General features: G+C 52.5%; 1 protein-coding gene across 6 annotated transcripts in view; it reads left to right on the top strand.

The window, feature by feature from the left end:
* The window catches only part of JUP (junction plakoglobin), a 32,191-nt gene extending 19,418 nt beyond the window's left edge, over window positions 1-12,773 (top strand). For all 6 annotated transcript variants that reach the window (XM_054457517.2, XM_054457518.2, XM_054457523.2 and 3 more), the window contains 10 exons: window positions 2,214-2,358; window positions 2,487-2,590; window positions 3,983-4,321; window positions 8,491-8,646; window positions 8,842-8,961; window positions 9,581-9,731; window positions 9,829-9,950; window positions 11,167-11,206; window positions 11,487-11,652; window positions 11,950-12,773. In XM_054457517.2, coding sequence (XP_054313492.1) covers window positions 2,214-2,358; window positions 2,487-2,590; window positions 3,983-4,321; window positions 8,491-8,646; window positions 8,842-8,961; window positions 9,581-9,731; window positions 9,829-9,950; window positions 11,167-11,206; window positions 11,487-11,638 — 1,329 coding nt within the window. In that variant the 3' untranslated portion in view covers window positions 11,639-11,652; window positions 11,950-12,773. The remainder of the gene's footprint in view (window positions 1-2,213; window positions 2,359-2,486; window positions 2,591-3,982; window positions 4,322-8,490; window positions 8,647-8,841; window positions 8,962-9,580; window positions 9,732-9,828; window positions 9,951-11,166; window positions 11,207-11,486; window positions 11,653-11,949) is intronic.
* Window positions 12,774-17,154: the final 4,381 nt, after the last annotated feature.

The raw sequence follows: 17,154 nt of genomic DNA, 5'->3' as shown, positions 1-17,154 counted from the left end.
CAGGGCTCACTGCAGCCTTGACTTCCTGGGCTCAGATGATCCTCCCACCTCAGCCTCCAGAGTAGCTGGGACTTCAGGCGTGTGCCACCATGCCCGACTAAGTTTTTTTTTTCTTTTCTTTTCTTTCTTTTTTTTTTTTTTTTGAGATGGAGTCTCAGTTTGTCACCCAGGCTGGAGCGCAATGGCACGATCTCGGCTCACTGCATCCTCCACCTCCCGGGTTCAAGTGATTTCTCCTGCCTCAGCCTCCCAAGTAGCTGGAATTACAGGTGCCCGCCACCACTCCCAGCTAATTTTTATATTTTTGGTAGAGACAAGGTTTCACCAGGTTGGCCAGGCTGGTCTCGAACTCCTGACCTTAGGTGATCCATCTGCCTCGGCCTCACAAAGTGCTGGGATTACAGGCATGAGACACCGCTCCCCACCCCCAACTAATTTTTTATAGAGATGGGATTTCTCCGTGTTGCCCAGGTTGGTCTCAAATTCCTGGGCTCAAGTGATCTGCCTGCCTTGGCCTCCCAAAGTGTCAGGATTACAGGTGTGAGCCACTGTGCCTGGCCTGTATGATGTTTAAAAAAATTTTTTTTTGCTATATTGTCCTCAAAACCACCCTCTAATAATGACAGATTGCCTTTCCTTTCCCCTTTCCCTTTTCCTTTTCCTTTCCCTCTCTTCCTCTTTCTTGCTTACTTCCCATTCCTTCCTTTTCTTTCTTTTTTGAGACAGGGTCTCACTGTGTTCCCCAGGCTAGAGTGCAGTGGCATGATCCTAGCTCACTGCAAACTCAAACTCCTGAGCTCAAGCATTCCTCCCACCTTAGCCTTCCTGATAGCTAGGACTACAGGAACGTACCACTGAGCTAATTAGCACCCGGGCTAAGTTTTTGTTTTTGTTTTTTTTTGAGACGGAGTCTCGCTCTGTCACCCAGGCTGGAGTGCAGTGGCGCGATCTCGGCTCACTGCAAGCTCCGCCTCCTGGGTTCATGCCATTCTCCTGCCTCAGCCTCCCGAGTAGCTGGGACTACAGGTGCCCGCCACCACGCCTGGCTAATTTTTTGTATTTTTAGTAGAGATGGGGTTTCACTGTGTTCGCCAGGATGATCTCGATCTCCTGACCTCGTGATCCGCCCGCCTCAGCCTCCCAAAGTGCTGGGATTATAGGCGTGAGCCGCTGTGCCCGGCCCACCCGGACTAAGTTTTAAATTTTTTGTGGGAATGGGGTCTTGCTTTGTTGCCCAAGCTACCCTCAAGGAATCCTCCTGCCTCAGCCTCTGAAATGCTGGGATTAAAGTCATGAGCCACCATACCCAGCCTACAGATAGCATTTCATTAAGTGGAGACCTCAGGCTTTATTCTGAGGGAGGGTATTTAGATTGCTCCTATTCCACCTTTATAAACAATGCTGTAACGAATGTCTAGCCTTTGTCAAAGACTGGAAAAAATTCTCATCAATTTTTAACACTTCTAGGCTTTTACCCAAATGGCCAGATTGATTTCCAGAAGGATTGGACTAATTTCCAGTGCCATAACTGGTAATGGGTGTGCATACAGTTTTGTCACATCCTTGTCAGCACTGGGTATTATCCTTTTTTTAAAATTTTGGCTTACATAACAGTCATGAAACTATTGGGGTGGGCTGCGTGTGGTGGCTCACACCTGTAATCCCAGCACTTTGGGAGGCAGAGGCAGGTGAATTGCCTGAGGTCAGGAGTTTGAAACCAGCATGGTGAAACCCCAACATAGTGAAACCCTGTCTCTACCAAAAATACAGGCGTGGTGGCACACGCCTGTAATCCCAGCTATTTGGGAGGCTGAGGCATGAGAATTGCTTGAATCCGGGAGGCGGAGGTTGTAGTGACCTGAGATCGTGCCACTGCACTCCAGCCTGGGTGACAGAGCGAGACTCTATCTCAAAAAAACAAACAAAAAAACCTATTGGGGTGCTTGGCTGGGTGTGGTGGCTCACATATGTAATCCTAGCACTTTGGGAGGCTGAGGTGTGAGGATCACTCGAGGCCAGGAGTTCAAGACCAGCCTGGGCAGCATAGCGAGACCCCCATCTTTATAAAAAGAAAAAAATACATTAAAAGAAACAAACGAACTATTCGTGCTTTAGCTGAAGCTCAGTAATGACAGTTCTGTCTCCTGCCCCGCGCTTCCTTGTTCCTGTCATATTCCCCGTCCATCTGACACTCATTCCCTCTTTACCCATAGCTGATCATCCTGGCCAATGGTGGGCCCCAGGCCCTCGTGCAGATCATGCGTAACTACAGTTATGAGAAGCTGCTCTGGACCACCAGTCGTGTGCTCAAGGTGCTGTCCGTGTGTCCCAGCAATAAGCCTGCCATCGTGGAGGCTGGTGAGTATGATGGCCTTGAGGGCGGCTGGGGTGGGAGCTCTGCCCAGCTGCCAGGCTCAGTCAGCCATGCTCCCCGGCTCAGTCAGCCATGCTCCCTGTGGCTGATGGCACCCCTATCCCTGCCCCAGGTGGGATGCAGGCCCTGGGCAAGCACCTGACCAGCAACAGCCCCCGCCTGGTGCAGAACTGCCTGTGGACCCTGCGCAACCTCTCGGACGTGGCCACCAAGCAGGTGAGGGAGGTGTCTGGGCCTGGGGTTGACCTCTTCAGCTGCCCCATCCAGCCTCCTGTCTGGGCATCTGACCTTAGGTACTGAGGGAGGACTGGGGGCTCTAAATCTCTTTTCCTGGTGGCTGAGGCTGGAAATGCCTTAAAGACCCTCATCTCTCTCTTTTTTTTTTTTTTTTTTATGGAGTCTTGCTCTGTCACCTAGGCTGGAGTGCAGTGGTGCAATCTCGGCTCACTGCAAGCTCCGCCTCCTGGGCTCAAGCGATTCTCCTGCCTCAGCCTCCCGAGTAGTTGGGACTGCAGGCACCTGCCATCATGTCTAGCTAATTTTTGTATTTTTATTAGAGACAGGGTGTCTCTATTTCACCATGTTGGGCAGGCTGGTCTTGAACTCCTGACCTCAGGTGATCTACCCACCTTGGCCTCCCAAAGTGCTGGGATTACAGGCATGAGTCACATCCAGCAAAAGAACAGTTTTGACCTGGGCCCTTGGCTGGAGCAATAGTGTACCAAGAGACAGGCCCCCATGACTAAAAATACAATTTAAGGAAAAATGCAGCTCCAGGGCAAGTGCCCTGTGCCTCCTTCCAACAACCATTCTCCAGGCCTCCCCTAGCAATATGCTGTTTATCAAATGCCCACCCTGTGCTGGCCCTCTGCGTAGCATTTGTGGATGGTAGCTCGTTCAACCTGGGGTTAGAGTGTGGGACCCTGTGGGTTAGATGAAGACTCTGAGGCGTGGGGAGCTAACGGCCATGGTCACAGGTAGTAAATGGCAGAACTGGGATTTGAACCCAGGACTGTCCGTCCCCAAAGCTGGCGTTTTTCTGTCCCACCACAAGGCCCACGTGTCTCCCTGGGAGAAGTGAGATAGACGTCTGAGGTAGTGATTTTACTGGAAGTGGATTTGGCTCAGGGCCCCAGGGTGGTGGGGCAGCAGTGAAGGCCCAGAAAGGTGACAAGCGAGTAGATGTGGCTCAGCTGGGCCACTGAAGCTTGCGGCCCCCTCAACAATTGCCTCCTGGTCTCGAGGCCTCCCTTGGCCACCGTACTTTGGCCTGAAGAGGGTTCTGCCTGGGTCTGAGGGCCCCAGGGAGAGGCTGATGGGTTGGAGGGAAGAGACGTGGGGCTTAGAGCCAAGCCTGGGTTCGGATCCAGCCACTAGCTGTGTGTCTGTGGGCAAGTTCCCCAACCTCTCTGAGCCTCATTGCCTCACTTGCACCACAGGATAGTAACGCTGTCTCACACGGTGTGGCGGGTCAGGGGGATGAAAGTTCCCGGGCACACACAGGCAGGGCTGACCCCTTTAGGTCATCCCACTCCCCTTGGACATATTCGAGAAGGCTCCCTGGAGTTGGCTGCTCCCTGACTCCCCCGTCCCTTCCTTGCCCTCCAGGAGGGCCTGGAGAGCGTACTGAAGATTCTGGTGAACCAGCTGAGCGTGGATGACGTCAATGTCCTCACCTGTGCCACGGGCACACTCTCCAACCTGACATGCAACAACAGCAAGAACAAGACGCTGGTGACACAGAACAGCGGTGTGGAGGCTCTCATCCATGCCATCCTGCGTGCTGGTGACAAGGACGACATCACGGAGCCTGCCGTCTGCGCCCTGCGCCACCTCACTAGCCGCCACCCTGAGGCCGAGATGGCCCAGAACTCTGTGCGTCTCAACTATGGCATCCCGGCCATCGTGAAGCTGCTCAACCAGCCCAACCAGTGGCCACTGGTCAAGGTACTGCTGTTAGGCGAGGGGAAGGAGCTCCCTGCACCAGGCTTAGGTACTGTATTGGTATAGGCAAAGCTGCTGTAGCAAAGAAGTCCTAAATACAGTGGCTCGAATAAGACAGAAGTTTATTTCTCTCTCGTGTAATAGTTTAGACCTCAACAATGGCTCTGCTCTAAAATTCCAGAATTGGGATTTCTATCTTGTAGCTCTACCAGCCCCTAGGGCAGAGCTCAGAGTTCAAAATGCACATGAATACCCTGGGTGGTTTCATTAAACTGCAGGTTCCAGGGCCAGGCACGGTGGCTTATGCCTGTAATCCCAACACTTTGGGAGGCCAAGGTAGGAGGATTGCTTGAGGCCAGGAATTTGAGACCAGCCTGGACAACCTAGCAAGACCTGTCTCGACAACAACAACAACAAAAATTAGCCAAGTGTGGTGGTGCACGCCTGTAGTCCCAGCTACTGGGGAGGGGAGGCTCAGGTGGGAGGATCGCTTGAACACAGGAGTTGGAGGTTACAGTGAGCTATGATTGCATCAGTGCACTCCAGCCTGGGTGACAGAGCAAGAACCTGTGTCTTAAAAGAAAAGAAAAACAGGAAGCTGGGTGCAGTGGCTCACATCTGTAGTTCTAGCACTTTGGGAGGTGCAGGCAGAGGTGGAGGCGGAAGGATCACTTGAGGCCAGGAGTTTGAGACCAGCGTAGGTAACAGTGAGACACCCATCTCTTACAAAAAATTTGAAGGAAAGAAAAAAAAACCAAACAAATAAACAATCTAAAACACACACACACACACACACACACACACACACACACACACACACACACACACTCTCTCTCTCTCTCTCTCTCTCTCTCTCTCTCTCTCTCTCTCTCTCTCCCTCTCCCTCTCTCTCTCTCTCTCTCTCTCTCTCTCTCTCCCTCTCCCTCTCCCTCTCCCTCTCCAGGTCCCAATTCAGTAGACCTGCTGCGGAGGGCCTGCGATTCTGTATGTCTTTTTTTTGTTGTTTTGAGACAATGTCTATTGCCCAGGCTGGAGTGCAGTGGTACAATCTTGGCTCACTGCAACCTCTGCTTCCTGGGTTCAAGTGATTCTCCTGCCTTGGCCTCCTGAGTAGTTGGGATTACAGGTGCACGCCACCACGTCTGGATAATTTTTGTATTTTTAGTAGAGATGGGATTTTGCCATGTTGCTCAGACTGGTCTCGAACTCCTGAACTCAAGCGATCCACCAGCCTCGGCCTCCCAAAGTACGGGGATTATAGGTGTGAGACACTGGGCCCGGCCAATTCTGTATTTCTTTTTTTTTTTTTTGAGACGGAGTTTTGCTGTTATCGCCCAGGCTGGAGTGCAATGGCGCGATCTCGGCTCACCGCAACCTCCGCCTCCCGGGTTCAAGCGATTCTCCTGCATTTTTTAGTAGAGACGGGATTTCTCTATGTTGGTTGGGCTGGTCTCGAACTCCTGACTTCAGGTGATCCACCCACCTTGGCCTCCCAAAGTGCTAGGATTACAGGTGTGAGCCACTGTGCCCAGCCCAATTCTGTATTTTTAACAAGCTCGCAGGTGCTGCTACTGGTCCATGGAGCATATTTCTTATGCCACTGGGTGTAGACGAGAGGGTTGTCCTCACACGAATTAGTGGACTGTATCATCCCCACGGATGTGTTCCAGCCCTGAGAACTGAGGATGGCTAGTGGCCACCAGAAAGTGGCACACATCACTCCTGCTCACACCCCAGAACTTGGTCATTCGGCCCCATCGAGGTGCAAGGAGGTTAGGAAATGTGATCACCAGCTGGATGGCCGTGTGTCCTGCTGAAAATCAGGAGAGCTACTACAGACACACAGGGCAGAGAGGATTCTGGGGGATGCTTAGCCTCTCCCATAGGGAGTTGGGTGTGTGTGAAGGAGTGGGGTCTTCTTCTTGCGGCTACCCGGGTGGAAGAGAGTTGTGTGTCACTTCCCTGTCGGGTGGGGGAAGTGAGAGTGGGTCAGGGGGTGGGCAGACCCAAGGGACAGAGTTATGAGGGAAGGCGTTTGTGTGTGTGTATATCTATATGTAGAGACAAGGAAGGCAGCCAAAGGCAAGGTGGCATCTGGTGCCAGAGAGTGAGGAAGCTACCATAGATGAGGGTCTTGTCAACGGGCACAGGAGCCAGCTGGTAGGGGCATCTGCTAGCTACATTTAACACAATTTAATAGTACAGACAAGCCAGGCGCAGTGGCTCATGCCTGTAATCCCAGCACTTTGGGAGGCCGGGGCAGGGGGATTACCTGAAGTCAGGAGTTTGAGACCAGCCTGGCCAACATGGTAGGTCCCCGCCTCCACAAAAAATAACAAAAATTAGCTGGCCATGGTGGCATGTGTCTGTAATCTCAGCTACTCAGAAGGCTGAGGCAGAAGAATTACTTGAACCCGGAAGGCAGAGGTTGCAGTGAGCTGAGATCACTCATTGCACTCCAGCCTGGGTGACAGAGAGAGACTCCGTCTTGGAAAACAAAAACAAAAAACATGGCCAGGCGCGGTGGCTCACGCCTGTAATCCCAGCACTTTGGGAGGCCGAGGCAGGTGGATCACGAAGTCAGGAGATCGAGACCATCCTGGCTAACACGATGAAACCCCATCTCTACTAAAAAAATACAAAGAAATTACCCAGGCGTGGTGGCGGGCGCCTGTGGTCCCAGCTACTCGGGAGGCTGAGGCAGGAGAATGGTGTGAACCCGGGAGGCGGAGCTTGCAGTGAGCCAAGATCACGCCACTGTACTCCAGCCTGGGCGACAGAGCCAGACTCCGTCACAAAAAAAAAAAAAAAAAAAAAAAAGCAGTGCAGATAAGAATGACTCTAAGTGATTCTATACATTGAATTATTATTTATTATTATTATTTTTGAGACGGATTCTTGCTCTGTTGCCCAGGCTGGAGTGCAGTGGCATGATCTCAGCTCACTGCAACCTCCGCCTCCCAGGTTCAAGCAATTTCTGGCTAATTTCTGTATTTTTAGTACAGACGTGGTTTCACCATGTTGGCCAGGCTGGTCTCGAACTCCTGACCTAAAGTGATCTGCCTGTCTTGGCCTCCCAAAGTGTTAGGATTACAGGCGTGAGCCACTGCGCCCAGCCTATACATTGAATTAAAAAAAGAAAATCTATGTTTAGAAAAAAAAATGTCATTGTGACCCCTCCTTGATGCTTGGTCCCTGCTGCAAACCTGAGGTGGGACTTTGCATCCTAACCCAGCAGCTAAGTGGCAAGTGACTTTGGCAAGTCATTTGCCCTGTGCTCACATCCCCATCTCACGTGATTTTCATCCCTGCCCTCCTGGTGTCTTGTTTTGAGGATGAAATAGATGACACCTTGAGAGGCTCTGGGAGGCCAGAGTGGCTCCTGTGAGTGAAGGACCCTGGGGAGGAGATCTCAGGACACCTCTTTCCAGAGCTGCCCTGCTGGGGATTAATGACAATGTGAGCACCACCCAAGCAGGAGGCTTCGGGGGCACCTAGAGCACAGACTTCCTGAGAATCAGGCTTGGGGAACTATCAGAAAAGCAAGCAAGGTCATGGTGTCTGTGGGGGGGTGGTTAAGAAAGAGGGGACAGGGTGAGGGTCCAGGCATGGGGCTGGCAGGATGTTCTGGAATGGGGTGTCATTTTAGCAAGGGCTATTAGAATTAGCCATGAGCAGCTGGGCACGGTAGCCCACACCTGTAATCCCAGCACTTAAGAAGGCCGAGGCAGGCGGATCACCTGAGGTCAGGAGTGCGAGGCCAGCCTGCCCAACATGGCGAAACCCCGTCTCTACTAAAAATACAAAAAATTAGCTGGGCATGGTGGCGGGCGCCTGTAATCGCAGCTACTCAGGAGGCTGAGGCAGGAGAATCGCTTGAACCCAGGAGGTGGAGGTTGCAGTAAGGTGAGATTGCACCACTGCACTCCAGCCTGGGTGACAAGAGCAAAACTCCGTCTCAAAAAAAAAAGAATTAGCCATGAGCACCCCCAGATCCTGTGGATTAAGTGACATGGCTGGGATGGTCTCCTTCCCAGGATATTTTCCAGTATGTCTGTGTCTAGCGTTGGGGACAGAAGAGGTGAAGGAGGGAGGGGATACCTGAAGCTGGGAAGCTGGGATCCTTCAGATGTCCAAGAAGTGCCCCTGATCACTGCCCCTTTTTTTGCCAGGCAACCATTGGCTTGATAAGGAATCTGGCCCTGTGCCCAGCCAACCATGCCCCACTGCAGGAGGCAGCGGTCATCCCCCGCCTTGTCCAACTGCTGGTCAAGGCCCACCAGGATGCCCAGCGCCACGTAGCTGCAGGCACACAGCAGCCCTACACGGTATGTGAGCTGGTGGTGCCTGTGACAGCCTTCCTGGGGGGTCAGGGTGTCCTCTGTGGGTGTGTGTGTGAATGGGAGGTCAGTTGCAACTGATGCTAATTTCAAGAGCCTGTGAAGTTCATTTGGCTGTCATGGGGAGGAGTTGTGGCCATGTCCAAGGCACCTATCCCATGCCCCCTGCCTCCTCTCACATAGGATGGTGTGAGGATGGAGGAGATTGTGGAGGGCTGCACCGGAGCCCTGCACATCCTCGCCCGGGACCCCATGAACCGCATGGAGATCTTCCGGCTCAACACCATTCCTCTGTTTGTGCAGGTGAGTCTGGGGCAGGTGGGCAGAAGAGGTCCCCCCACCACTGCTTAGAGGGCAAGGTTAGGAGTCCCAGATTTGGGAGAACTGGACCAGGCATCAAGAGGTCTTTGGAGGAGTTTGGAGGAAAGTTGCCACTCCAGATTGACTACTTAGCAACCCCCTGCATGGACATGGCTTTCTAAGCTTCAAAGCAGGGAAAGAGATCACAAATGGAAAAAAAAAACAAAACAAAAAACAAAAAACTTGAGATTCAACCATATAAACATGAAAACCATCTGTATTTCAGAAAGAACCTTAAAAAAGCATTTTAAAAAAATCAGCAAACTGGGAGAATATGTGCAAGTACCATAACAGACAAGAGTCTAACATCTTTCACATCAGTGAGCTCATTAACACTAGATTCCAACGGTTAGATGAGGCAGAGTCACAGGTAATTTCAAGGTAGCTCATGAACAACGCTCAGCTCAGTTTGTTAAAGCAGTAACACTTACTCCCCAGTGATGGCCTATTTTCCACTATGGAATTGCTACAGAGTGGAGGTGGGCAGGGCTGTGGAGTGTGTTGTCCGGCCTGCCTCACCCCTTTCCACCTCTCCCCTGCTTCCCACGTCCCCTCTCCCCAGCTCCTGTACTCGTCGGTGGAGAACATCCAGCGCGTGGCTGCCGGGGTGCTGTGTGAGCTGGCCCAGGACAAGGAGGCGGCCGACGCCATTGATGCAGAGGGGGCCTCGGCCCCACTCATGGAGTTGCTGCACTCCCGCAACGAGGGCACTGGTGAGCTGGGGGAGGGCAGGAGGCTGGGTCCCACTCCCCCAGCCATGATGGAGGCTGGCCAACATTTAACCTGGCTTTTCCTCTCCTCTCTGCTCAGCCACCTACGCTGCTGCCGTCCTGTTCCGCATCTCCGAGGACAAGAACCCAGACTACCGGAAGCGCGTGTCCGTGGAGCTCACCAATTCCCTCTTCAAGCATGACCCGGCTGCCTGGGAGGCTGTGAGTATCCTAAGTTGGACTGCAGTAGTTAGTTGCGCAAGTTGTGCACTGCCCAGGGGCAACACTTCTGGGGGTCTCCTACTACTGTCAACTTTACAGATTTTTATTTTGTAATTGGATCATTTATAACAATTCCTAGCAGATGGAAGTAGTGGGTTGAACCATATATCCACAAAATGCCAATTTTTATTTTGCCCAAATGAGTATACAGTGTTTGAGGAGGGAGTGCCTTTTCCTAATTTGCGTGGAGGTGCTGGATAGGCTATGGGCGGTCTTTTCCAGGGTGGGGCAGTGCCCTGTACCCATTCTTGAGTCCTCTGCCTCCTCCCCTGAGCTGCTGTAGTCCGGCAGGAGTCCCTGCTTCATGAATGGGGAACCCTCCTCCCTGGGGAGTACCGAGGACACGAGTACATCAGGGCACTGGGTGACCCCATTTCATCATCCTCTATTCCTCCAAGGCCTCTTTGCTTTTCTCTGGCCCTCTCTTTTATTTATTTATTTATTTATTTATTTATTTATTTATTTTTTTTTTTGAGATGGAGTCTTGCTCTGTCGCCAGGCTGGAGTGCAGTGGCGTGATCTTGGCTCATTGCAACCTCCACCTCCCAGTTTCAAGCAATTCTCCTGCCTCAGCCTTCTGAGTAACTGGGACTACAGGTGTACGCTACCATACCCAGCTAATTTTTGTATTTTTAGTAGAGACGCGGTTTCGCCATGTTGGCCAGGATGATCTCGATCTCCTGACCTTGTGATCTGCCCGCCTTGGCCTCCCAAAGTGCTGGGATTACAGGCGTGAGCCACTGCGCCTGGCCTATTTTTTATTTTTTTCGAGACTGAGTCTTACTCCTGTTGCCCAGGCTGGAGTGCAATGGTGCAATCTTGGCTCACTGCATCCTCTGCCTTCCCGTTCAGGCAATTCTCCTGCCTCAGCCTCCCGAGTAGCTGGGATTACAGGCATGCACCACCATGCCCAGCTAATTTTTTTGTATTTTTAGTAGAGACAGGGTTTCACCATGTTGGCCAGGCTGGTCTGGAACTCCTGACCTCAAGTGATCTGCCTGTCTCGGCCTCCCAGAGTGCTGGGATTACAGGAGTGAGCCACGGTACCTGGCCCGGCCCCCTCTTTTAGAAGCATCTCTCCCTGCCCCCCAGCTGAGATCCAGCTCGGAGCCTGCATTTTCAAACCTCCCCTCCATGTTTCTCTCTCCTTTTTCAGGCCCAGAGCATGATTCCCATCAATGAGCCCTACGGAGATGGTAAGTGTGTGCCAGGCTCTTCAGGACCCTGGAGATCCTGGGCGGCTGTGTGGGTGTGTGTGAGGGGGCAATATTATGTCTCTGGGGCCAGAGGACCAGTGGCAACTGCTGTGTGGCATCCACATGTACCCCAGTCTAGATGTCCTGGTGTGGGGTCTGGGGAGGGGGTCAGGCCCACCAGGGGTGGGCATGGGTACAGGAGGTGGCTGAAGGCTGTGCAGACTGCCCCCTTCAGGGTAGCTTGCGGACCCTAGGACCGACCCCCACTTTTCGTCCCCAGACATGGATGCCACCTACCGCCCCATGTACTCCAGCGATGTGCCCCTTGACCCGCTGGAGATGCACATGGACATGGACGGAGACTACCCCATTGACACCTACAGCGACGGCCTCAGGCCCCCGTACCCCACTGCAGACCACATGCTGGCCTAGGCAGCCCGGCCCCAGTATGGCCCCCTCTTTGCAGGCTTTTCCTCCTTTCTAGAACCTCCTTTTGTTGGAGGCCCTCCCATCTCCCCACTGAAACCTGCGCTCCTTTTTGGGGGGGATCCTTTGCTGCTGAGCTTCCCCAAGCATGGTGTGCCCTGGCCTGCCTTCTTCTTGTGTCTTTGGTGGGGATGGGGAGGCCTATTCCTGCTGGCTCCTTCTGGGGGTGGTGGGCAGGTGACACGGAGTGGCTTGAGCTTCTGGGGATGCAGGTCCACCAAGCCCCTGACCCCTGTCTGTCCCCACTCCTGTAACAGGTGCGGTTCCTCATCTGAGAGGTTCTCCGTGCAGGCGACGGGGCAAGACAGAAAAGTGCCTGAGCTGGGGAAGCCGGGGCGCGACTTCCTGCTGCACCCTGCGCCTCCAGAGGTCCTCCGTAGGGTCTTTCTTGGGATAGTGTTCTGCTCCTGCTTTTCTGTCCTGGGCATGGGTCCAGGGCCTGACACCCCCTCCCCGCCCCTGTGGCCCTGGCCACTAAAGCTTCAGACTCAAGCACCCATTCTGTTTTCCCCCAGCAATGCCCCCCAAAACCTCCAGCCTACCTGTCTCCAGCTGCCTGGGCCCGGAAGGGCTTTGGTTCCTTCTCTGGGTCTGATTTTCTCACTGAACTCCACCAACCAACTGCCCTAAGCCCCCAGGGTCTCCAGGGCCCAGGTTCAAGACCCAAATCCCCAAAATCCAAAGCTTCTCTTGAAAAGTTCAGGGACCGTCCAGGGGAGATGGGGAGGAGATATGGAGTGAGTCACCCGCTCCAGAAGACGCCGGCTTCTCTCTCCAGGGTGCTTAGTTGGCTTTGCCCACCCCTCACTCCCCAGGGAGCTCTGGGGACAGCTCCCTCACACCCCTGTCCCACCCACACAGCTGCCCTAGCTGACCCCGAGAAGTGCTCTTGGCTGACCCCTCTGGTGTGTGGTGAGGGGCTTTCTCTTCCCCTTCCTGTTTCAGACCCCCCCATCTCCCACACATGGTGTGGGGGACTGGGGGAGGTTCCAGCAGAGTGTTTTATTATTATTGCTTTATGTTTTTGGTTATTGGTTTTTTTGTATAGACCAAAGCAAAGAAAATAAAAATAACACAGATGCGTTGGAGGCTGTTTAGGGGAGTGGGACGGGAAAGTTGAGGAGCTTCCCTAGTGGCCTGGCGCCCTCTTTGGCTGGGTCCTGTGGGTCCTCAGGGCCGCCTTGCATGTGGGAAGGACTAGAAGAGGCAAGCTGGGGAGCCAGGAGGGTTGGGGGAGCCGGAGTGGATTTAATCCAATATGCGCTTGTAGGGCGAGGACGGGGGAGGAGGTGAATGGGGGTGAGTCCCTCACTTCGGGAGGCCAGGCCTTGTTTCTCTCTCAAACAGGCAAGCTCCTGGCTGGCTCTCCTCCCGTCCAGCCTTAAAGTGAATATGGCAGATGTCCCCGTGCTTAATGCTCCCCGAGGTTTATGGCTTTGAGTCCAGGCCCCTTGTTGGTCATCTGTGGGCCCACCCCAGCTCCTGCCCACCTCCCCTCTTCCTTCCCCCCACCACCTACTCTGCCCTCAGCCATGCCTGTGACAGCCAGCAGCCCCCTCCTGTTCTTTGTCCATGCTGTTTCCACTTTCTGGGTGCCTCCACTGTTCACCTGCCGGGATCGGCTCAGACCTGACTCCAGGAACACCTGCTCCACGACCTGCACCCCCAGCAGGGATGAGCGGGTGCCCCTCCTGCTGTGCTCCACGATGCCCCGTGCACAACTGTCATTTCACCCATGATGTTGGTCTGTCCTTTAGCTCATGTGACAATTCCCCCACCCACAACCCCAAATTCTCCTTTCTGAGGGGGTGCTAGTTACAATGCACCCGGCAAACCTGAGAACCTGTGGTGCCTGTGTGCCTGCCCAGGGCCCGATGCCTTCTTTCTATTCCACCTGGAGCTCAGGGCAGTGGAGGGAGGCCATGGCCTCATTCACAGAGGATTGGTGGGATGTGGGGCTGGGGCTGGAGACAGGGAGGTGCCTCCAGTTAGGGGCTGGCTGTAAGGTCCAGACACAAGGGGATTAGACACAGAGCTGAGCTCTGCCGACTAGAGCCAGGGCAGCAGGGAGGGGACAGAGTTTTCAGAGCTCCGGAAGATCTGAAAATCTTTTAACAACGTCCACCCCCCACCTTTTTTTTTTTTTTTTTTTTTTTGAGAGGAGTTTCACTCATCTCCCAGGCTGGAGTACAATGGCACAATCGTGGCCCACTACAACCTCCACCTCTTGGGTTCAAGTGATTCTCTTGCCTCAGGCTCCCCAATAGCTGGGACTACAGGCATGCATCACCACACCTGGCTAATTATTTATTTATTTATTTATTTTTTAGGCAGAGTCTCGCTCTGTCACCCACGCTGGAGTGCAGTGGCACGATCTCGGCTCACTGCAACCTCCGCCTCCCAGGTTCACGCCATTCTGCCTCAGCCTCCCAAGTAGCTGGGACTACAGGGTTTCACCGTGTTAGCCAGGGTGGTCTCGATCTCCTGACCTTGTGATCTGTCCACCTTGGCCTCTCAAAAGTGCTGGGATTACAGGCGTGAGCCACCGTCCCCAGCCAACAATGCCCTTTATATGTGCTCTGTGTTCAGGACCCTGGCAGGAAACAGTTGAATTGGGTGATTTGAGGAGATTGTGGTAAGGAGACAGTTTACAAAGGTGTGGGCATGTATAGGAAAGAGCAAGGGATAGGACAGGGCGCCGGGCTATTTATAGTGACATCACCTCTGGCCTGATACTGGGAGGAGGGGGTGCTCCCTGGGACAAGACCCTGTGGATGAGGCTTCCTGACAAGGGGAGGCTGTGACCGTGCTTCCTCCTACCAGAGCTCCCAATGGCCCAGCCCAGGCAGAAACGAGAGCCTATTCGTGTCATCTCCCACCACCCAGCGCAGAGTGGAGAAAAGGTCTGGAGAAGCCAATGAAGATAAGATAACTGACACATTAACGCCATTTCCCCACCCCAGCTTTCTAAAAGAGGGCTGGAGGCACCCCACAGAAAAGGACTGCTCTCAAGCCTCATGACAGGTGCTGAGGACAAGGAAAAGGAGACAGCTAAGTCCCCATGCTAAGGGGCAGTGCTAGATTGGAGCTTCACAGTATGCCCTCAGCTTCCTGGCAGCCTGGCCAAAATGGGAAACTTAAGGCCAGTTAATTTCTTTCTTTCCTTCCTTCTTTCTTTCTTTCTTTCCTTCCTTCCTTCCTTCTTCCTTTTCTTTTCTTTTCTTTCTTTTCTCTCTCTCCTCTCTCTCTCTCTCTTTTTTTTTTTGAGACAGAGTTTCGCTCTTGTTGCCCAGGCTGGAGTGCAGTAGCGCAGTCTCGGCTCACTGCAACCTCCACCTCCCGGGTTCAAGAAATCTTCCTGCTTCAGCCTCCTGAGTAGCTGGATTACAGGCATGCGCCACCATGCCCGGCTAATTTTGTATTTTTAGTACAAAGTACATGTAAAATATATCCTCACATGTACATCCTCACATGTAAAATGAGGATGATCCCTTCTCCATGTACCTAATGTGAGGATGAAATGAGAAAGCACAGGGATTCCACGTAGGCAGAAGGGGGGAAAGGGCAATGGGCTATACCCCGGAAAGGTTTTGCCTTTTTGATTTTCAGAAGGGACATCTACCCTGGGGACTTATCTGGACCTTGGCCTGAGCTATGTCGCATGCCCATCGTTTGCTGCAAAGAGAGCTGGGAAATGGAGACTATTTTTGCTGCACACAGTGCCCCCTTGATAAGAATCAGGGTTTTTTGTTTGTTTGTTTTATTTTTAAGAGACAGGGTCTTGCTCTGTTGCCCAGGCTGGAGTGCAGTGGCATGATCACAGCTCACTGCAGCCTTGAACTCCTGGCTTCAAGTGATCCTCCTGCCTCAGCCTCATGCATAATTGGGATTATAGACTACAGGTACACACCGCAATGCCTGGCTAATTTTTTTTTTTTGTAAATGATTTGTAAAGATGGAGTCTGGCTATGTTGGCCAGGCTGGCCTTGAACTCATGGTCTCTAGCAATCCTTCCACCTTGGCCTCCTAAGGTTCTGGGATTACAGGTGTGAGCCTCTGCACCTGGCATAAAACTCAGGGTTCTGACAGTAGGAAAGAAAAAGATGGATAAGGCATTGGGTACATCACCACAGGGGTCTGCCACAGCTAGGAACAAGTCTCCCCCAGACTAACCTTGCCTCTTCTTGGGTAGGCTTGGTCAGGGAGGCGGCAGGAGAGCTCTGAGTGTCCGGGTTTCAGCAAGACCAGAGGGCAAATGCAGGCTTCGGTGATGTGAGCAGGCTTGGTGGAGCAACCATCCCCAGGGAGTAGCAGGCGTGGTCCTATCGGTCTGGAGGAAGCTCTCTATCTGCCATCTGCCAAGGCCAACATTTATCTATGTCAGAATCTACAAAACCAGTGGAGACAGAGATAGACCTATCAAAAAGGCAGGTGACACACTGAATGACAAGTTATTAAAACAAGTCTTAAAAATAATGTATCAGCTGTGAAACTAAAACTGCTCTTAAAAATTGTGTTAATCCAGGTGTGGTGGCACGGCCCTATAGTCCCAGCTACTTGGGAGGCTGAGGCGGGAGGATCACTTGAGCCCAAGAATTTGAGACCAGCTTGGGAAACATAGTGAGACCTTGTCTCAAAAAGAAAAAAGAAAAAAAAAGTGTCAATTTTAAAACAGTTGCTCAAAAATGAATGTCATTAAAGTCATACCAAAAGTAAAACATGTATGCAACCTCATCCCAGAAAGTCTGTCGCTGGGCTTAAAAGAGGACAGTCGGCAGGTACAGTGGCTTACACCTGTAATCCAAGCACTTTGGGAGGCTGAGGTGGGCAGATTACCTGAGGTCAGGAGTTTGAGACTAGCCTGCCCAACATGGTAGAACCCCATCTTTACTAAAAATAAAAAAATTAGCCAGCATGGTGGCACGCACCTGTAGTCCCAGCTACTCTGGAGGCTGAGACAGGAGAATCACTTGAACCCAGGAGGCGGAGGTTGCGGTGAGCAGAGATTGTGCCACTGCAGGACAGAGGTACAGGACAGAGGCCACTGCAGGACAGAGAAAAAAATACCAGCCTAAGCAATATAGTGAGACCTTGTCTCTACAAAAAATTAAACAACAACAAAAAAATTAGCCCAGCAAGGATGGCACCTATAGTCCCAGCTACTCAGAGCCTGATGTGGGAGGATTGCTGGAGCCCAGGAGGTCAAGGATGTAGTGAGCTTTTTTGTTTTGTTTTGTTTTGGTTTTGGTTTTGGTTTTTTTCATTCTTTGAGAAGCTGTGAATGACATGTAGTGAGCTTTGATCGCTCTGCTCTTCAGCCTGGGTGACTCACAGAGCAAGACCATGTCTCAAAATAATAATAATAATAACAATAACAACTAGGTAGGAAATCTTAAAACATCTATGCCCAAGTATGGGCACAGTGGCTCACGCCTGTACTCCCAGCACTTTGGGAGGCCGAG

This window comes from Pongo pygmaeus, chromosome 19, assembly GCF_028885625.2.
Source record: "Pongo pygmaeus isolate AG05252 chromosome 19, NHGRI_mPonPyg2-v2.0_pri, whole genome shotgun sequence".
In the NCBI taxonomy this organism is placed as follows: Eukaryota; Metazoa; Chordata; class Mammalia; order Primates; family Hominidae; genus Pongo; species Pongo pygmaeus.
The sequence above is the reverse complement of the archived record's forward strand: the minus strand, read 5'-3'. Positions and strand labels throughout refer to the sequence as shown.